This window comes from Ursus arctos, unplaced genomic scaffold (genome assembly GCF_023065955.2).
Source record: "Ursus arctos isolate Adak ecotype North America unplaced genomic scaffold, UrsArc2.0 scaffold_34, whole genome shotgun sequence".
NCBI classification, from domain to species: domain Eukaryota; kingdom Metazoa; phylum Chordata; class Mammalia; order Carnivora; family Ursidae; genus Ursus; species Ursus arctos.
This window is the reverse complement of record NW_026623030.1, coordinates 9,543,924-9,563,178: the sequence shown is the minus strand read 5'-3', so window position 1 is coordinate 9,563,178 and position 19,255 is coordinate 9,543,924. Positions and strand designations below refer to the sequence as shown.

Genomic DNA, 19,255 nt, shown 5'->3' with positions numbered 1-19,255 from the left:
GCGCCCGGGTCTTTCGAGCAGAACCCTAACTTCGGGGTTCCCGGTCTGCTTCCACCTCCAGAAAAATCCGAGGGCCGGCTAACTTGGGTGCCACTAGTAGGCAGACAGCGGTGAAGAACCGAGGGTTCGCCCCGGGGCTGAAGCGCAGTTGACTCTTTGCGACTTTCCGTGGCGAGTCCAAGAGCTTTGCTTGGCGACCCCATTGTCTAAGCGCCCCGCACCGCTTACCGCCCACCTCCCCGCCCCCTGCCCAACCCGCAGGTCTCGCTTCAGTTAGGGGTGGGGAGTTGGGAACTGTGAGAGTGGGAAGGGGGGTGAACAAAGCCAAGCTCCCGCCATTCTCCGCCTGTGCCCCCTCCAGCCCCATGCGACGGGAGGCCAGGGCGCGCCCCCCAGCGCACTGGCGCCGACCCCGAGGCAAAACCCGCGCGGGGGACCCGGGAGCTGGCGGAGTGCGGGTTCATGGCGGGGGCCTCAGCAGCCAGCAACCAGGACCACCTTAAGAGCGAGCCCCGCCCCGGCCCGGAGCTTGGGCTGCGCTGATTGGTGCAAATGTAATGGCTGAAATTGATTGCTGAAATGCAAAACTTGTTGCTGCTTCTCCCGGCGCTGGGCGAGAGGCAGACACCGAGAGGGGAGCCGAGACCCTCGGAACGCCCCACGCAGAGCCCCCCCGCCAGCCAGCAGAGGGGTGCGCGGACCCCCCCAGGACTGCCCCCGCCCCCCCATCCCGGGCTCCTAGAGCGTAGCCGGAACGCCTCAGCCCGCTCACCTAGACTGGCCCCCCAACCCGCGTACGCCCCCCTCCTCGGGTCCGAGGGGGACTCGCGAAGCACCTCGGCGCGGAGGCAGGGAACCCGAGCCTCGGAGCGACCCAACCTCTTGTCTCGCTGCCTTCGCGCGCCTGGAACCGGGCGCGGAGACCCCCGCGAACTCAGAGACCGAACAGAGGAGGACAGAAGCGGCAGGCGGCGGACGTGGCCGCGAAGCGGCGCGCGGGGTTGCAGCGCACCCGCCGCGGAGCAGGGGAACCGCGCCTTCGCTCAAACCTCGGCTCCAACCCCGGGCGCCTGCCGCCTCCCCAGCTCCGCTGCGCCCTCGGCTCAGGGCCCGCACCCGTGATGCCGAGCGGAGCCTCCAGCCTTCCGACCCGCTGAAGGAGCAGTAGCCGCTTGCTCGGGGCCAACGGAGACTGGGCGAGCGGATCGTGCTCGGCGGAGGCTCGGGCTGCGGAGCGCGGGGACTCCGGGGGGAGGGGGGAGGGACCGCTCTGTCCATGCCCGGGCGCCAGCCACGGCTTTGAAGGGTCTCCTTGTTCGGCCCCTTAGCAGCTCCGCCACGGACTCCGGGAGGCTTCGGGAGACGTCCTGGGGCTTCCCACCCGACCCGATCGGACTTAAGAAGGTGATCGCTCTGCTCTCCCTTCCTCCTTCCCGCCTCCTTCCCCCCACTTAACTTTTTGTCTCCACTCGCCCGCAGCTCCGTCCCCTCCGCGCAAACCCACCCGCGGCTGTGCCAACCGCCGGGGCATGGGCCCCCCAACACGGCTCCCGGAGGCCCCGCGGCACCGCACGATGTGAGAGGCCCGGGTCCGGCCAGCCAGAGCTTCGGGAGAGGAGCTGATAGCCCCCAGCCTCCACACGCCAGGCGAGGTGGTGCGCACTGCGCCCCCGCGGTGCTGAGCGTCCCGGAGCGCCCAACCCCGGGCCGGAACGTTTAGCTGGCCGGAGGCGCGCCGCGGAGAGCAGGCTGTCATGCCCTATTGATCCCCCCGCCCCCTGCCAAGTATGTTTGGGCTGGACCAATTCGAGCCCCAGATCAACAGCAGGAACGCTGGCCAGGGCGAGAGGAACTTTAACGAGGCCGGACTAAGCATGAATGCCCACTTTAAGGCCCCGGCTTTCCACGCGGGGGGACCCCCTGGCCCGGTGGACCCTGCCATGAGCGCGCTGGGCGAGCCGCCGATCTTGAGCATGAACATGGAGCCTTACGGCTTCCACGCGCGTGGCCACTCGGAGTTGCACGCGGGGGGGCTGCAGGCGCAGCCGGTGCACGGATTCTTTGGAGGCCAGCAGCCGCACCACGGCCACCCGGGAGGCCACCACCCCCACCAACATCACCCCCACTTTGGGGGCAACTTTGGCGGCCCGGACCCAGGGGCCTCATGCCTGCACGGGGGTCGCCTACTTGGCTACGGCGGCGCCGCCGGCGGCCTGGGCAGCCAGCCGCCCTTCGCGGAGGGTTACGACCACATGGCGGAGAGCCAGGGGCCCGAGAGCTTCGGCCCTCAGCGACCCGGGAACCTCCCGGACTTCCACAGTTCGGGCGCCTCGGGTCATGCGGTGCCTGCCCCGTGCTTGCCGCTGGACCAGAGCCCTAACCGAGCCGCCTCCTTTCACGGCCTGCCCGCCTCCAGCGGCTCCGATTCCCACAGTCTGGAGCCCCGAAGGGTGGCGAACCAGGGAGCCGTCGACTCGCTGGAATACAATTACCCTGGCGAGGCGCCCTCGGGACATTTCGACATGTTTTCGCCCTCCGATTCGGAGGGGCAGCTGCCTCATTATGCGGCGGGGCGCCAGGTTCCCGGGGGCTCTTTCCCCGGTGCTTCGGCCATGCCCAGAGCTGCAGGCATGGTGGGCTTGTCCAAAATGCACGCCCAGCAGCAGCAGCAACAGCAGCAGCAACAGCAGCAACAGCAGCAGCAGCAGCAGCAGCAGCAACAGCAGCACGGCGTGTTCTTCGAGAGGTTCGGCGGGGCCCGCAAGATGCCCGTGGGGCTGGAGCCGGCAGTAGGCTCCAGGCACCCGTTAATGCAGCCTCCCCAGCAGGCCCCGCCGCCCCCGCCGCAGCAGCCCCCGCCGCAGCCGCAGCAGCCCCCGCCGCAGCCGCAGCAGCAGCCCCAGCCGCCGCCACCCGGGCTTCTGGTCCGACAGAATTCGTGCCCGCCCGCGCTCCCGCGGCCCCAGCAGGGCGAGGCGGGCACGCCCAGCGGAGGCCTGCAGGACGGGGGCCCCATGCTGCCCAGCCAGCACGCACAGTTCGAGTACCCTATCCACCGGCTGGAGAACCGGAGCATGCACCCGTATTCGGAGCCTGTGTTCAACATGCAGCACCCCCCTCCCCAGCAGGCGCCCAACCAGCGGCTGCAGCATTTCGACGCGCCCCCCTACATGAATGTGGCCAAGAGGCCGCGCTTTGACTTCCCGGGCAGCGCGGGAGTGGACCGCTGCGCTTCGTGGAACGGCAACATGCACAACGGCGCGCTGGACAACCACCTCTCGCCCTCCGCCTATTCGGGCCTACCCGGCGAGTTCACGCCGCCTGTGCCCGACAGCTTCCCCTCGGGGCCACCCCTGCAGCATCCGGCCCCGGACCACCAGTCCCTGCAGCAGCAGCAGCAACAGCAACAACAGCAGCAGCAGCAGCAGCGCCAAAACGCGGCCCTCATGATTAAGCAGATGGCGTCGCGGAATCAGCAACAGCGGCTGCGCCAGCCCAACCTGGCCCAGCTAGGCCACCCCGGGGACGTGGGCCAGGGCGGCCTGGTACACAGTGGCCCGGTGGGCGGCTTGGCCCAGCCGAACTTTGAGCGCGAAAGCGCGGGCGCGGGGCGCCTGGGCACTTTCGAGCAGCAGGCGCCTCACTTGGCGCAGGAGAGCGCGTGGTTCCCAGGTCCGCACCCGCCGCCGCCGGGGGACCTGCTGCCCCGTAGGATGGGCGGCTCAGGCCTGCCGGCGGACTGCGGCCCGCACGACCCGGGCCTGGCGCCGCCCCCTCCCCCCGGTGGCTCGGGAGTGCTGTTCCGTGGCCCTCTGCAGGAGCCGCTGAGGATGCCCGGAGAGGGCCACGTGCCCGCGCTGCCCTCCCCCGGCCTGCAGTTCGGGGGCAGCCTGGCGGGTCTGGGCCAACTGCAGTCGCCCGGGGCTGGGGTGGGGCTGCCCAGCGCTCCCTCCGAGCGCCGGCCCCCGCCGCCGGATTTCACAGCACCGGCGCTCGGGGGCCAGCCCGGCTTCCCGTTCAGCGCGGCGAACCGGCAGGCCACGGCGCACAGCGGCCCAGGCGTGAACTCGCCGCCGAGCGCGGGCGGGGGCGGCGGCAGCACGGGCGGCGGCAGCGGAGGGGGCGCCTATCCGCCGCAGCCTGATTTCCAGCCCAGCCAGCGCACCTCGGCCAGTAAGCTGGGCGCGCTGTCGCTGGGCTCCTTCAACAAGCCCAGTTCCAAGGACAACCTGTTCGGCCAGAGCTGCCTGGCTGCACTCTCCACCGCCTGCCAGAACATGATCGCCAGCCTCGGGGCCCCCAACCTCAACGTGACCTTCAACAAGAAGAACCCGCCCGAGGGCAAGAGGAAACTGAGCCAGAACGAGACCGATGGTGCGGCTGTGGCCGGCAACCCGGGCTCGGATTACTTCCCCGGAGGGACTGCCCCTGGGGCCCCAGGGCCTGGAGGCCCGTCTGGGACTAGTAACAGCGGCTCCAAAGTCTCAGGGCCGCCCAACCCGCCCGCCCAGGGGGACGGCACCAGCCTCTCCCCAAACTATACCCTGGAGTCAACGTCCGGGAACGATGGCAAGCCGGTCCCCGGGGGCGGCGGCCGGGGACGGGGTCGAAGAAAAAGGGACAGTGGTCACGTGAGCCCCGGGACCTTCTTCGACAAGTACTCGGCGGCGCCAGACAGCGGGGGCGCGCCTGGGGTGAGCCCAGGGCAGCAGCAGGCGCCCGGCGCAGCCGTCGGGGGAAGCTCCACCAGCGAGGCTCGCGGGGCTCCTACGCCTCATGAGAAAGCGCTCACGTCGCCGTCGTGGGGGAAGGGGGCCGAGTTGCTCCTGGGGGACCAGCCGGACCTCATGGCTTCCCTGGACGGCGGGGCCAAGTCGGACGGTAGTTCCCCGCACGTGGGCGAGTTTGCCTCGGACGAGGTGAGCACCAGCTACGCCAACGAGGACGAGGTGTCATCCAGCTCCGACAACCCCCCAGCCCTGGCCAAAGCGAGTAGGAGCCCCCTGGTGACAGGCTCGCCCAAACTCCCTCCCCGTGGGGTGGGCGCTGGGGAACACGGACCTAAGGCGCCCCCGCCCCCGCTCGGCCTGGGCATCATGTCTACCTCTACCTCCACCCCTGACAGCTACGGCGGGGGCACGGGCCATCCTGGCACGCCGGGCCTGGAGCAGGTCCGGACCCCGACGAGCAGCAGCGGCGCCCCGCCCCCCGACGAGATCCACCCCCTGGAGATCCTCCAGGCGCAGATCCAGCTGCAGAGGCAGCAGTTCAGCATCTCTGAGGACCAGCCCCTGGGGCTCAAGGGTGGCAAGAAGGGTGAGTGTGCCGTTGGGTCCTCGGGCGCGCAGAATGGTGACAGCGAGCTGGGCAGCTGCTGCTCCGAGGCCGTCAAGAGCGCCATGAGCACCATCGACCTGGACTCGCTGATGGCAGAGCACAGCGCCACCTGGTACATGCCCGCCGACAAGGCCTTGGTGGACGGCGCGGACGACGACAAGACGCTGGCACCTTGGGAGAAGGCCAAACCCCAGAACCCCAACAGCAAAGAAGGTATATGCGCTCGTTCCCTTCTTATCTCCCCCAGACCCGTCCCCATCCCTACCACAGGCCTTAGCCTAGCCTGGAGTGCTCCATTGGAGGGGACAATCCCTTGGGGTTAGGAGGGCACGGACCCTCTTAATGCCCAGCTCAGACCTGGACACCCTCCCTTTGGTGACAGCAAGGGCTCTGTGGGCAGATCCCCCACTTCCACACCTCCCATCCCCCAGGTGCTGCCAGGTGGATTCTAGTTCCACACCCAGGTAGGAACTTAGATGGTGGCCCTGTGGGGATTATTTCAAAGTCCCTTCACCAAGTTGTAGCTGAGTTGCCCGGTGCTCAGAGGACAAGGCAGGCCCCCTTGCTTTCACACCAAGGCCCCTCACCCTTAACACTCAGGCTGGTTCCACTCTGTAGGAGTTGTGTGCCTGCTCCCCCCACCCCTCTCCTGGCAGGACACCTGGGAAGTTGTGTTAACAACCTTCCCACCTTTTCCTAGTCAGCCAACCTCCAGCTTGAGTTCCCTTCAGTGGGCCAGCATCTTTAGAAAAAAAAAGAAAAGTTACCAGGCCCTGGTGTCAGCAGCATCACTCAGAGGCAACGCCTAATTTGACATTTGTTCCTAATGAATAGCTGTTTTGTCTCTTCTTAACTATTAGGGTTTCATTGGAAACCTGGAGACCTGTCTGGTTGTAGAAGGCTGGCGGGCTTTTCCTGGTTGCCACTCCTTGACATTTGGGTGGGGGGTGCTGGGGCTGGGGTGGGGTCTGCTTGGCAGAGGCCGGCCACTCAGCCAGGGCATCATCTGTGTATGGGGATATGGATATATATTCTTAAGACACAAAGGACCCGCGTTTGTCAATATCTCGCCTGGCTTTGGTGACAGATGTCTGGTCCCAGCTCTTGTTTGCATTCTAAGCACTCCCTCCCCACCAGGCCTGGAGGCCTTTAAGGTGGGTGGGGTGGGGGTTAGCAAAGGGACCGCCATTGCAGTTAAAGTAATAACAGTTTTGTTTTTCACTGAAAGAGGACTGGACTGCAGTTGGTAACCGTTTCATTTTAACGGGGGCCTTTCTTTTTTTCACAGATAATTGCTTCTAAAAATTAGGTAACATCATTTCTCCCCCCCCCCATTCCTACCTTTTTCTTTTAAACCCTAGGTGCCTTCCCTAGGCTTCACGGGGGGGCTGAATATTACTATGGAGCCAGCGATTGAACCCTGTCTTTAAAAAAAGATGCCCCCTGATTCTTGCTCTTAGAGTTCTTCTCCTCTGTCTTCCTTGGCCTGGGCCTCTTGCCCCTGGGTTTAAGGTGCCGGTAGGTTTTAGGAGAATGGGCTGGAGGAGGAGGAGGAAGGAGGAGGGGGGAGGGGAAGCGCGGCCAGGGAGTTGGGTGGCTCAGAACTCGGGGCTTTCACCGCTGCCGTCCTGGGTAGCGTTCCCGCTTAGGTTTTTCTAATTCATGAATGCGGCCTCCCTGCTTTTCTCTTTGTTCGCCTATTGCCCAGCCCGGGACGCTGCTCTCTCATTTGAAGCCTGCTGTTTAGCATGCACGGCAGACGTTGCGGCCAGCATCAGCATTCTCCAGGCTTCTCCCAGGCAAGGCCATAAATTGGTTAGTTTGGGACCCTCCGCTGCTTCTCCCTGGTTTCCCCCCCCCTCTTCCTTTTTAAAATGGACTTGGACGCAGCATCCTGCTTGCCCGGCTCCCGGGCCCCCCACCCCACCCCCAGTCTCTTTTATTTTCTTGTACACAACATCTCGATCCTATCGGATCGATAGCTGGTTAAGCACAAATCCCAGCCCCTGTCACTTCTACCTGGCTTGGCCTGGCTGCCCCTCCCCCCACCCCTCCCCCCTCCCAGTAATTAGGAACACATTGGCCAAAATAGGGTGAGAAAAGTTTTTTAAGAACCCCTGATTTTGAGAATTAATAAAGGAAAACCAGTAGCCCTCGGCCTGCAAGTCTTCCGAAGAGCCTTCGCAGATGAGGTGGAGAAGAATTGAGTGGTTTTAAGATTTTTTTAAAGGTGTCACAGAGCCCTCTTGCCGGGGGTCCCCCTAATCTTCCTTTCCAGAAAAAAAGAAAAAAAGATGCAGGCTGTGAATGAAGAGATGTCATTAAAGATACGTTTTGTTTTGTTTGTTTCATTATCACAGTCAGAGGAGGGAAAATATTTTTTTGGAAACAGATGCTAGTCACTTGAGGGTTGATTCCCCCTTGTAAGCTAAAGGCAGCCCTCCCTTGCACAGCGGGGAGGCGGGGGGGGGGGACAGGGACTTCCTTCAGGGACGGGCTTCGGGGCTGGCCTCCTTAGCAGCGTCGCAGGGACACCCACTTGACCTCCTTTGTTTTCCACTCTGTGATGTGGGAAGGACAGTTTCCTCGATAAAGCCCCGAATTGAGGTCACTCGCAGCTTCTGCAGCCTTGGGGCTGCTAGTTAAGGCTTTATAAGGTATCTGCATCCGATTCCTGCTCCCTTACTGGTAGTAAATAAGGATGATTAAACTTTTCATTATGATAACACCCTGCAGTTCCATCTGCACATGTTGTATAAATAGGTACACGGAGCCTTCAACAGCCCCCCGAGTCCCCTGGCTGAAAATCAGTGAAGTGTGCCCCTTCAAAATAGAGGCAGAAAAAAAATGTTAAAGTACAGCGTTCTGCTTGTCCTTAAACACAGGCCCATGGGCCCCTCAGCCACGAAGCGGGGTGTCCAGCAGCTTCGAACATGCCTTCTGGAGGTCCCAGCCCCCGGCCAGTACCTTCTCTCCCACCCCCTTTCAGGCAAAGCCCATGTTTGGAATGATATTTTATTTTGTCACGCCATAAAACACACCAGGACTAATGTGATTAAATATTAACACCGTTTCTGAAATTCTTCGCTCCGGTGACAAAGTACGAGTCGGTATTTAACAAAATGATCTGTGCTCGGATTGGTGAGAACGGATCCGTCTTCAGCCCCGCACAAGCCCTGTAGTCAGTGGGACGTGCCCAGATTGTCTTATGGGGTTTAGATGTCCTTTGGAGGGGAGGGAACTCAAATGGCAAGTTGTAGTTCTCAGGCAAAGGCCAGGCCAGAATCACGTGTGATGATAATTTTTTTTTTTTTTAAACCAGGTAAGCAGGCTTCTCCAAATTATGCTTCTCCTGACTTCTTAACCCACCCCACAACTTTTACATAATGAAACTCCTCATCTCATCTTGAGGTCCTGTTTGCACAAAGTTGGGGGGGGCGGGGTAGGGTGAGGCTGTGCTGGGAGCAGGGGGGAGCCAGCCTGAGTCTGGCTCTATTCAGGTATCTATTAGATCAGTGAGGATGACACGAATTTGAGAGGAGTTGGCAAAATCGTCCACCTATCTTGGTAATAGGCGTGTGGCTGTGGAGGAATCCCAAAACAGAGAAGGAGGACAAACGAGGAATTGTAGATAAGAGGGTATTAAGTCTGAAAAAGTACGTTCCCCCCCCCCCGCCCCTGCCCCTGACGATTTTCAAAACTTGAATTAACTGTGTTCTGTAATAAGTTTAGCCTTGCAAACTTCCATTCCGTGGCTTGCTCCCTGTCCTGAAATCCGGAGCCGTCTAGAAAACGTTCCTTCACACACATTGAAATAGGAGAGGGCTCCGTGTCCGCCGTGCTTGCAATCCTGCCGTTTTTGGAAGTATGATATTTTTACAGTGATGCGGGAGAAATTTTTGGAATTTCATGCCTCTCTGAGTGTGCCGGTCGTAACTCAGTAAGCAGGGCTGAGCAATAGTGGGCAGGCAGGATTGGGACCCTGAGTTTCCGCCGATGTGGGGGCAGGCTTGGGGGAGGGGGGCAGGCCCCAGGGCTGCTTTCCTGAGTAGTTTCCCCCACTCCCCACGGCGTGGAGAGAATTTTTTCGGCTCACTCAGACTTGTTTGGGGAAGGCTTTCCCTACGAAATCACCCAGCGCGGTTGCCTGCCTTCGGAGGAAGATGTAACCCAAAACTTCGCAGGTGTTAATCAGGGGTAATGTAAACAGATAGGAGCCCCCTTTGTGCCGCTGACGGTCCAGCCTGCTTGCTCCCTGGCTAGCCCGGGACATACTACTCCTGTTCTTTGGTGCTTGTTTAATATTTCATGGCTGTAATAAACCTGTCTCCTTTGCCCGCCTCCCGACATAAAACCCCAACTTAGCGCACATCTGCAATTATGCATTTCTGCTAAATATTAATAAAGGACAAGGATTTTTAAGGGTTTGAAGCTTGTCGGTGTTGAACTTGTTAATGGCTTCCACCACTGGATTTTTCTACCTGTTTTGATTTTAAAGAGCCGCTGCCTTCTGATAGATCATGGAGACCTATATTCTTTCCTATGTGTGTGGATATATGTAAATGTATAAATAGATAGAATTTTCGTAGATTGAAGGGCTTTCCTCAAGGATCGCTTTCTTTAATATAAATCCATTTACATCTCTTGTGAGGCCCTTCAGACCGGAAGTGAGGGGCTGTTGAAATGTACTTCTGTTTTATTGAGGTTTCTAGGAAGGGAGTGAGGGCTGCTTAATGTAATACCTCTTTCTAGCAATGAAATTCTATGATTCCTGATAGGATTTTGTTTGCCTGACAGAGGTATTTAAATTTCCACAAAGAATCTTAATAGGTCCTGAAAAACAGATCCTGCCCTCGCCAAGAAGTTTCCTGATACCCTCTGCTGATATAAAATATACATCTTTAATAAACAGTCCGGGTGGACCAGGTGAAATCGGAGGAGGGAAATTCGTCCCACTCTGGCGGGACAAACTTGAGCGTATCCTTGGGGTTTCACAGGATCTCCTGAACTCACTCGGCGCTGGAGGAGAAAGCAAAATCACCTTTCTTTCCACTTGAGTGACAATCACGTAGGGTCATGTTCTTTGCCCAGGGAGGGATCTACTTTGCCAAAGGCACTTAGGAGATAAATACTCCTGGTAAGGAATACTGCGTTTTACCTCTGGTTAATTTTAGAGAATAAAAAGCTATAGTTTTATGTCATGGGATCAAATGTCGGGGGTGTGGACAGGGGCAGCCAGGCCTCCCAGCAAATCGCAGTATAAAACCCCAAACCTTCTAATGGGTCTGTCTGGGAGGGCCCCCCCTGTAACCCAGTGGGTGTACCTCCTGTCCTTCCCCCTCTGCCTCCCTGTTTATGTCACCCAAATATTCGGTCTGGAGGGGCTGGAATAACCAGCTTCATCATTTTGACTCAAGTCGGGATTTTGACTTGCCGAGCCATGTGTTTGTTTTAGGACGATGTCTATTTTTAGGCCCAACTTGGGTGGACAGATTTGAGTGTGGGTTTTGATTGCTGGTGGCGGAGATGTTGGTATATACATGAGTGCGTGATTGAGAAGAGAGACATTTGGTGGAAAATTTTCAAGCTTCCTCACCTTCTCGAACCCACGGAAGCCAAAGGAAGTGGTCTGGGGGCCGGCTTGAAAGAGTGTGGCCGAGGTGGGTGTCGGCTCTGGGTCTGCCTGTAGCCCACGAGGGGAAAGCAGGGCCCCCTGCAATTCAGTGTGTGAAGGCGCCCCCCCCCTCCGTCCCCCACGCCCCACCCCAGCACAAGCACATATACATATGCATGGCCAAGTGTATTTCCATCAAATCATCCAGCCACTCCTCCACTTTACCCTTAATCTGCTTTCCCAAGGCAAGTGGGGAAAGGAGCTAAACCTTCAGTCTCAATGGCGTTAGCTGACAGGTTCTGATTCCGTAAAGGACTGAATGAGCGCAAGTCCTAAAAATAGACGGAGGATTTTGAAGATCCTAATTACGAAATCTCGGCCTCCCGGGCCTCCTGGGCTGTGGGTGACTTTGATCTGGAGTATTTTGGTAGCAGACGCACATCGCCCCTCGCTGGGGTTTGTGCGTGAGCGTGCGTGGAGGTGTCTCGCTGGCTGAGTTCAGCTGACACCACTCTCCAGCCAGGAGAGGAATCTTTGAATCAGTGCCCACCCCCCCTCCCCCTCCGCCTCTCCCCCCTCCCCCTCCCAGTTGTGGGAAGCGGGCGCTGCTTCTCATTTATGGAAATTCCTCTCCTTCATTGTAATCTTTTGGTACCAACATGGAGGAGCCGACGACGCCAGGCTTTCGAATTAGTCACAGCCTTGCCTTCGGGGACCCTCTGTGTAACAGCTCAGCTGACAGTCCCCAACTCAGCGCCACGCGGGGCCCTGAGACATTGTGAATGGGACCTGAAGGGAGAGATGGCTCTGGGACCCTGGCACCTTGGCCCGATGGGTAGCCCAGCGAGGAGGAGGCCCTGAGCGCTTTCCGATGCCTCGCCGTGACGCGACAAGAGGCACCCAGCGCCCAGCCTCAGCAGGGCAGCCCGTCACTTGAGAACGTGGGAGAGGAGATGGCCTCAGTCACAGCGTGTCCATCAGGGACAACAACTCCAAACTCACTCTGTGGCCAGGATGGAAAGGCAGAGTGCGGTTCCATTGGCTTGAGTGTGGAGGGCTGCCGGAGGGACAGCATTCCTACGGGGTGTGATTCTGATAGGACGCCGCGGCCCGCTTTGTTTGCTGGCCTGTGTTTTAATCAACGGCCTTCAAGGTTTGGGAAGCAAAGGAAGGGTCTACTCCAACATGGTGTTCGCCCAGAAAGAACCCGGGAGAGGAGGCAGTGGAGAAACTTGCCACGGGTTTCCCCGCACCTTGAAATCTGAGGGGCTGTTTCGGGGTTCTTGATAGCTTTGAGCTTTGGCCCGACGAGGCCACGTTGGGCTGGCACCCCTGGTACCTACGGAATTGGGTGGTCCGTCATAGCTACGGCATCCCAAATTCTCGTTCTCCCTCCTGGCTGAGAAAACTCTTCCCTTGCGAAGCTGGATCAGAGAGAGAGCTGTTTAGCGATGGTGTGCGTATCCTTCCACGATTGACATCATCGCGTGGACCCAAATGCCCTTTAAAACATAAAGGCAATTGAACAGTTTTGGAGGTCTGTGTGCATTCGCAATAACCAATTGGCTCTCTCTGCATGTCCCAGAAGGAACATCTGACATGGAATAGGTTTGTCCAAAAAAGGGGACAACCCTCAGCAAACATCCTAACACAAACTCACCTTGTAAGAAAGCAGGTTTGTAGTGTTCCAATCTTTATGGCTCAGATGTCCAGCAAACTCAGCCTGCCCCACTTCCCCAATTGCTGCTAGGATCCACCGTGTGACCCAAACCCTCTGTCTTCCTTCCCACCTTCCTTCCAGCTCTCTGTAGAAGATCTTAGGCTCCTCGTGAACTGTTTGGCCCTGGGATTCTGATCCCTCTAGCGGTCCCTGGTTTTCTGGGTTGCAGGCTGACTTATCTGTGCCAGTGTTTGGTTTGGGTGAAGGAAATGTGCTGGACAGTGGTTTGGGGAAACAGGGAGACCCTTGGGCAAAGCCATATTTGGGGCCCATGGCTGTGGACATTTTTGGAAAGTCGAGGGCTTTGAAGGCCGCCCCCTCCTCCAGAGGGAACAAGGTCTTGCTTTTATCTGGTGTGTGTCAAAAACCATCTCCACGGTTACTCAGCAGTAGACGGCGATTGTCATGCCTTTGGAAGAAGCGCAGACTAACTTTGGTGCCGAGGCACTTGGCCGCCCCCACGTTCCCCATTTCCCTCTTCCAGCAGCCTGTCTTGGGAGAACAAAGTGGCTCGTAGATGCGTTCGATTCTGAGGATTTAAAATTAGGTTTTCCTTCTCGTTGCTGATAATGATTTAAAAAGTGTTTGGGCACCAAGATTTAATTTGATCTGAAAGCTCGGGTCCGAAGTGTCCCTGGAGCAGACCCGGTCTCGGGCCATTCTGATGCCGCTGGCTTAGGGCGGCGTGCCTGGGGAAACTCGTCTGCCCCAAAGTTGAGGGCCCCAGCGTGGCGTGCCTGGTTGTGTTTGGGAGCTCCTGGAACGTGAGGCGACAGTTAATGAGTGAACCCCTCCATACACACTTGCACGCAGATGCATGCATAGACGCGTGCTCGAGTCAGTGCGCGCGCGCGCACACACACACACACACACACCCTGCTCCCTGTTCATCCAGTCATCCAGGGCAGGATGGGATGTCAAAAAGATATGACCCTTTTCAGTTACCGGGAAGCAGTGTTTTCAAACGCCGTTGGATCTGGGAACACAAGTATTGTCGAATGATTGGCAATGACCACCAGGAATAAAATACTTCTGAGGGACCATCTTATGATCAGAGAGGGGGTGGGGAGTCCGAAGAAAACATAGCCTGCTTTGAAATCCAAAGCTCAGCCTTCCAGAGAAAGCGAGGGGCTGGTTGGGAGCTCGCTGAGAAGTCAGTGGGCTCTACCCCGTCCGCGTGGGCTGTTTGGAAAGTCCTTGCGAACACTAGGGCCCGAGGCCTGACGTGTATATTCCGCTCTCTTTTCCTGTGCGCTGGAAGGCAGAGAGAAAAACACCCCTCATTGGGAAGACTGAGATGGGGGTGCGGTTTATTTTCTTGGGGCCGGTGCGGGGGCGGCAGGAGAGGGGTGGGTGGAGCGGGGAGAAGTGTGTCCATAGGAATCAGAATGTTATTTACCAATACTTGGGGTTTCAGGAGTGGCAAATAATTTCTAAATGTGGCAGTCATTTATATAACACTTCCTGGGTGAGGCTGGGGGTGAGGGGATTGCTTGGGGGCTGTCGTCGGCCATCGCAAAAGCACGCGAAGTTATAGTGTGAACTTCCCCATGCCCGCAGATTTTTGGGGGGAGAATGTAGACGTGGAGGACCCACCATGGGACCGATGACCGAACGGTGGGTCTGTTAGCAATCAGAGCCCGATTTTGTTTAGATAGTGGCCGAGGCAGACGCACGGAGTGGGGGATGGGAGTGGGGCGCGTGGAGGATGAAGACACAGATGGGCCCTGGGTGGGTCAGGGCCTTGTAACGTGCTTGTGGCCACCTTCTCCTGCCTAAGAGTTGGCCCCATGTAGCCTGTTGCCGATGTACCAAGTTTTGCAGATGAACCCAGACCTTTCCATTAAAGAGGGATGAATGGAGTGGGAAAAAGGAGCGACCACTGAGGCTTCCCTCCCAGCACCCAGCCCCTTTGGGGATCATCTCACGGGCAGGTCCCACTGCTTTGAAACGCAAGCAGCGCCCTCCTACACAATGTATATTTTTTTCCTTTTTCTGAATGGTAGGCAAAAACGGAACGAAAGTAAGTGATGAATTCAGCAATAGGAAGATTTCCCTGACTCGAGATAAGCCAAGTGTGGAAAGGAGCTGCAGCCGTTCGGGTCTCCTTTCTCTTCCTCTTCGGGGGACCCACGGTCCAGCCATCAGCAGCGCGGAGTGCTTTTGTAGGGAGGCCTAATTGGCTCAAAACAAATTGACCATTTTCATCCCCTGCACTGTAACTTTTGGTGGTTGTTTAGTATTTGAGGGAAGAGAGGCTGTGGCCCAAAATTTGGCTTTTTTAAACAAGAGCAATTTCACGATCCTTATGCCGTGACTATTTCTAAATTGTCTGGGCATAAAGCTTTGGATGCCTTTTGCCGGTTTCTGTTCGTGCATGTGCGCGCACACACACACACACAGGCCTGAGAAGTCTTCATAAGAAATGAAAAAATAAATGGGTTTCTTCCCTCCCTCCGCCCCCCCCCCCACCCGCCCCAAAAGAAGCTCATACAAAGTTTTGGCTCCTTTCACTTTTAAGTAGAAGCTTATTGATCTCAGTGTGGTCAATTTTTGCCGAATTTGTAATCCTGTTAGGCCTCCAGGAGAGGCATGATTAATTTACTTGTACGTTTCACTATTTGGGGTCAGTTTAGTTAATAAGCATTTATTTTGTGCTCAGTGTGAGAAGCATTTTGCTGGGATCACAATTGTAGGGCTGTGTGCGTGTGTCCGTGAGGCTGAACCCGTACGCTAGGGGTCCCGGCTCCCCCAAGACAGAATCAAGACCCCCGGTTGCAGTTCCCACCACCTCCCCAGGACAGGAAGAGAGAGGCGAGTGGCCCCTAAGCCATCACTTGTCGGGAAGGAGGGAGAAAAAGCTCAATTGTCCAGCAAACCCAGCCTCCCAGAGCCTTGGAGACAGCCAAAGAACGTGGGTTTCCTCCTGGTGCCTTGGTCCCTGGAAAGTTTTCGAGCATTACTTCTTAATTGACTGGGAGCTGAGCACTGACATGGAGAAGACCTAAGAATCGTAAACCCTTTCTGGAGCACCGTCCATGCTGCTCCCTGACAAATGGTGGTGCTGGGATGTGCGCGAGCGTAACTTTTAGGGAAACGCATGGCTTGACTTCCAAAGAAGGAAGAAAAAGTACGCATAAGTCTTGAAAGCTGGGACAAGGGAAAACAGAGCCAAACAGCCCGCAATTTGGCCTCTCCGAACAGTGAATCTCAAAAGGGGAGTGTGTGTCATCTTGATGGTGCGGGGCTCTTTGGCCCGGCATCTCTGGGTACCCCCCTCTTCCTCCCTGGGCTCCCCATAGCCTTCCTGTCTCTCTGCTTCCAGATGATGGGTTAAAATTCCACTTCCATTATGACTGGCTTTTTTTTTTTTCTTTTTTAAAAGATGGGTCTTGGCCATCATGGTTTTTGAGTGAATGATTTCCCGAGCACGCCCCCAACCCCCATTTGCTTAATTCCATGCACATCAGTTTCCACGGAGGCCCTTTGCGGAGCGAGGGCAGGATGGAGTATTTTCGGCGCCGAGCCAGCCTGAAATGAACCTGAGTCACTGAGGAAACGGGCATTTGGAGAGATGAGGATACAATTTCTTTTTTTTATGTGGGCCTGTTAAAGTCTAATGGACATTGGTGTCTGGCCTTAAATTTGGAGAGGGTCTTTATCTAACCCTTAAAACTAGAGTCGTTTCCTGTAATTACGACACCCCAGGCTAGACCACTAAATCTTCCAGAAGCTCATCTGGAAGACGGGAGCAGGGGGTGGGGGTGGGGGTGGGGGTGGGAGGGACAGAGGGGGCGCACACCTGTTACCTGTATCGGCTATAATTATGACATTTCTGGACTCCTGGTTTGAAAGGAAGAATTTATGGACCCAGCAATGCCGGAAGAGAGCGGACCGAGGCATTCTGGCTCCTGGCATCAAAATCCCAGCCACTTCCCCGCCCGCACCCCCTTCCCCCCCACCAGCTCTGTGCCCACCACAGTCCCTGCATCTCTTTAATGAATTAATTTAGCTCCCCGACATTTGGTATTAAGTAAGTAGCTATTTTGGGAATCCAAGAGAGAAAGAACTAGAAGACTTTTTTCTTTCAACTGTTTGGAAGAAAGAAAAAGTATTGCATTTGGAAGTTGGAGACGCCTGAACGACCAGGCATGCCGTTGTGGAGGAGGACACGTTTGGTGGGACGTGGCAGAACGTGGTGAAGTGGGCTGGCCCCAGCCCCGCTGTGTTTTTGCTTCTCTACGGAGGGTTTTTTCCCCCCTGTTGTTAAGAACGGAGGAGGCCACAACCCCCAGACTGCATGCAGTTTGTTTGGAAGTATTGTTTAGATTACTCTCGCTTTTCAAATTGAGAGAAACTTAGTTTAATGGGAAAATAGCAGTATTACTATCTTGGTGTGTTTGCTTTAGCGTTTAAAAATAGTTTGTTTTCATATCCTGAATTTCATCCTTTCCTTGTTTGCTTGTCTGATGGAAACCCGTGAGAGTGTGTGCGTGTGCGTGTGTGTGTGTGTGTGTGTGCGTGATACCAGCACACACACGTATCTGTGCACACGCAAGCAGGCAAATGGTTGCAGTCGTGCAACCAAAAATCAGTTACAATTTCACAGCTGGCTAAAAAGACCCAGAGCATTTGCTTTTAACTTAAACCATCTTGTCCCCCTTCTTCCCCACCAGTACCCCACCCCCAGCCTCCCCTCCGCCCCCCATCTCCCTCAGCAATATTTATTTCTTCCTTAAAAAAGGAATGCTGGGCCTGTTTGCTGAGGTCCCTGTTGGAATAGATTTTCAGGGGTTATGTATGAAATGTGTTTGAGGGTGATTTCAGCCCTCAGCCTGGTCGCCCCAGTACTAATGGTAGCAAGGCCTATTATAGAGAGGCAAAGAATATTGTAAATGGCTTATGCAGAAAAACCATTTAGATAAAAATGCAATTTTCCCTTCTGCATAGAGTGCTAAGAATTAATAGCACATTCTTTCTAAATGGGTATTTTTATATTATATTTTCCTCCTAATGAAATTCTTTTCCCAAACAGGGGTATGTTTCATTTTAAACTTTAGAGTAAAATTGATCTGTTTTTAAGCCTGCAAAAGCCGGGTGTCCCGGTTTTCAGCAGGCCCCGTCCCTCCCCACCCTGTGCCCAGGATTTTTTTGAAGTTTAGCTCGAACAGAGGTTAGATGGAAATGGTGAGTCTGTCATAGGGACAGGGGCTGGGTTTGCTCACAGTTTTTTTTTTTCCTGTTTCTTCTACCTGGGTTGGGCTTGGGGGCTGTTTGGTGATTCCCACAAGTGCAGAAACTGGTCTTGAAGTTGGAGCTGATTGTGCTCGGGACCCTTCACCCCCTCAGCTGCCCTCACCTCTCTGGGCCGTTTCCCACCATCCTCTCTCCCTGCTACCCAGGTGCCCGCTCCCTGCTCCCCCTTTTGGGGCAGCTCTGAAAGAGGATGCTTTTAGCCCCCGCATACCCACTGAGGAGTGGCTCTGGGGGCCAGCTCTCCGCTGGGGCCTCTGTGGCCATTTTTGGGGAAAGTGGACATTCAGAACTTCTTAGAAGGTTTGCTTCATGCATTTCAGCATGAAGCGTGTGGTCGCGTCGTTGTGGAAAGTCTTTGAGAGCTTATTGCCCTGGCTGCCATGGGCTGCTGTCTGCTGACCCAGTTTTTCCTGCCCTGCCCGGGTGTGCGTCTGTGGAGATAGACTTGTGTTGGCAAGGTCGATGTACAGACAGGACCGTGGTCAGAGCTGCGGTGTTGCACTAGGGGAGGAAGCATGTGCTCGTAGCTTTCACTGTTGAACTAGCACAAAGGTGAAAGTTTAGGTAACGTTCTAGACTGGGAAAGAACTTCTCCCGGTTTTGTGCCCCTTCTCCACAGCCGTGCCCAGCTGAGATATCCAAGGCCCAGAGAGGGCAAGCAACTTGGCCACAGTCACACAGCATGGCTGCAGAACAAGGATCAGACAGTAGCGGACCCTTGGCCTCGACCTTCCCTTACTACCTCTTGACCTCCTCACCTGTGAGCCAGGATCTGATTTTGCCTGGCTGAGCCTTGTGTCAACCAGGGCCGGGGACTTCTTAAGCCGGAAGTCTCCAGACCTCTGTAGAAAGCACCCTGACACCCTGAGGACAGCAGCACTTGTTCTCCTTCCTCCTACGGAGGTGGGTGTTGTTCAGGAGACCTGACCTGACCTGTCCTGACCTTGGGGAAGCCGCCGTAGCACCGGGTCCTGCCAGACGGGTGGGCTCGGGTTCAGGCCTGGCCCTCTGACTCTTCTGAGCCCTGTGACCTTATAGCCAAGTCAGCGCTCTTAGTTTGGTTTGCTCAGAACATCGAAAAGAGGGAAAAAATAAATGGCACTTCCCCTCCTAGAAGTATTATGAGGACTGAATGGGACGGTTGTAGCTGAACAGGACTAAATGGGGTGATTGTAACGGTTAAGAGCACAAGCTCTGGAGCCAAACACACTGGGTTCAAACTCCAGCAGCTCCATTTCCTGGCTGTGTGACCTTGGGTGGGCTACTTACCCTCTCTGTGCCTCCTTTTCCTCTTCGGTGAAAGGGGACTTCTCATTCCCACCTCACGG

General features: G+C 56.5%; 1 protein-coding gene across 1 annotated transcript in view; it reads left to right on the top strand.

Annotated features, from left to right (window-relative positions):
* Positions 1–586: 586 nt before the first annotated feature.
* Positions 587–19,255, top strand: part of MN1 (MN1 proto-oncogene, transcriptional regulator) — a 47,165-nt gene continuing 28,496 nt past the window's right edge. The window contains exon 1 of the mRNA XM_026484707.4: positions 587–5,550. Within this exon, the coding sequence (XP_026340492.2) occupies positions 1,788–5,550 (3,763 nt within the window). The 5' untranslated portion in view covers positions 587–1,787. The remainder of the gene's footprint in view (positions 5,551–19,255) is intronic.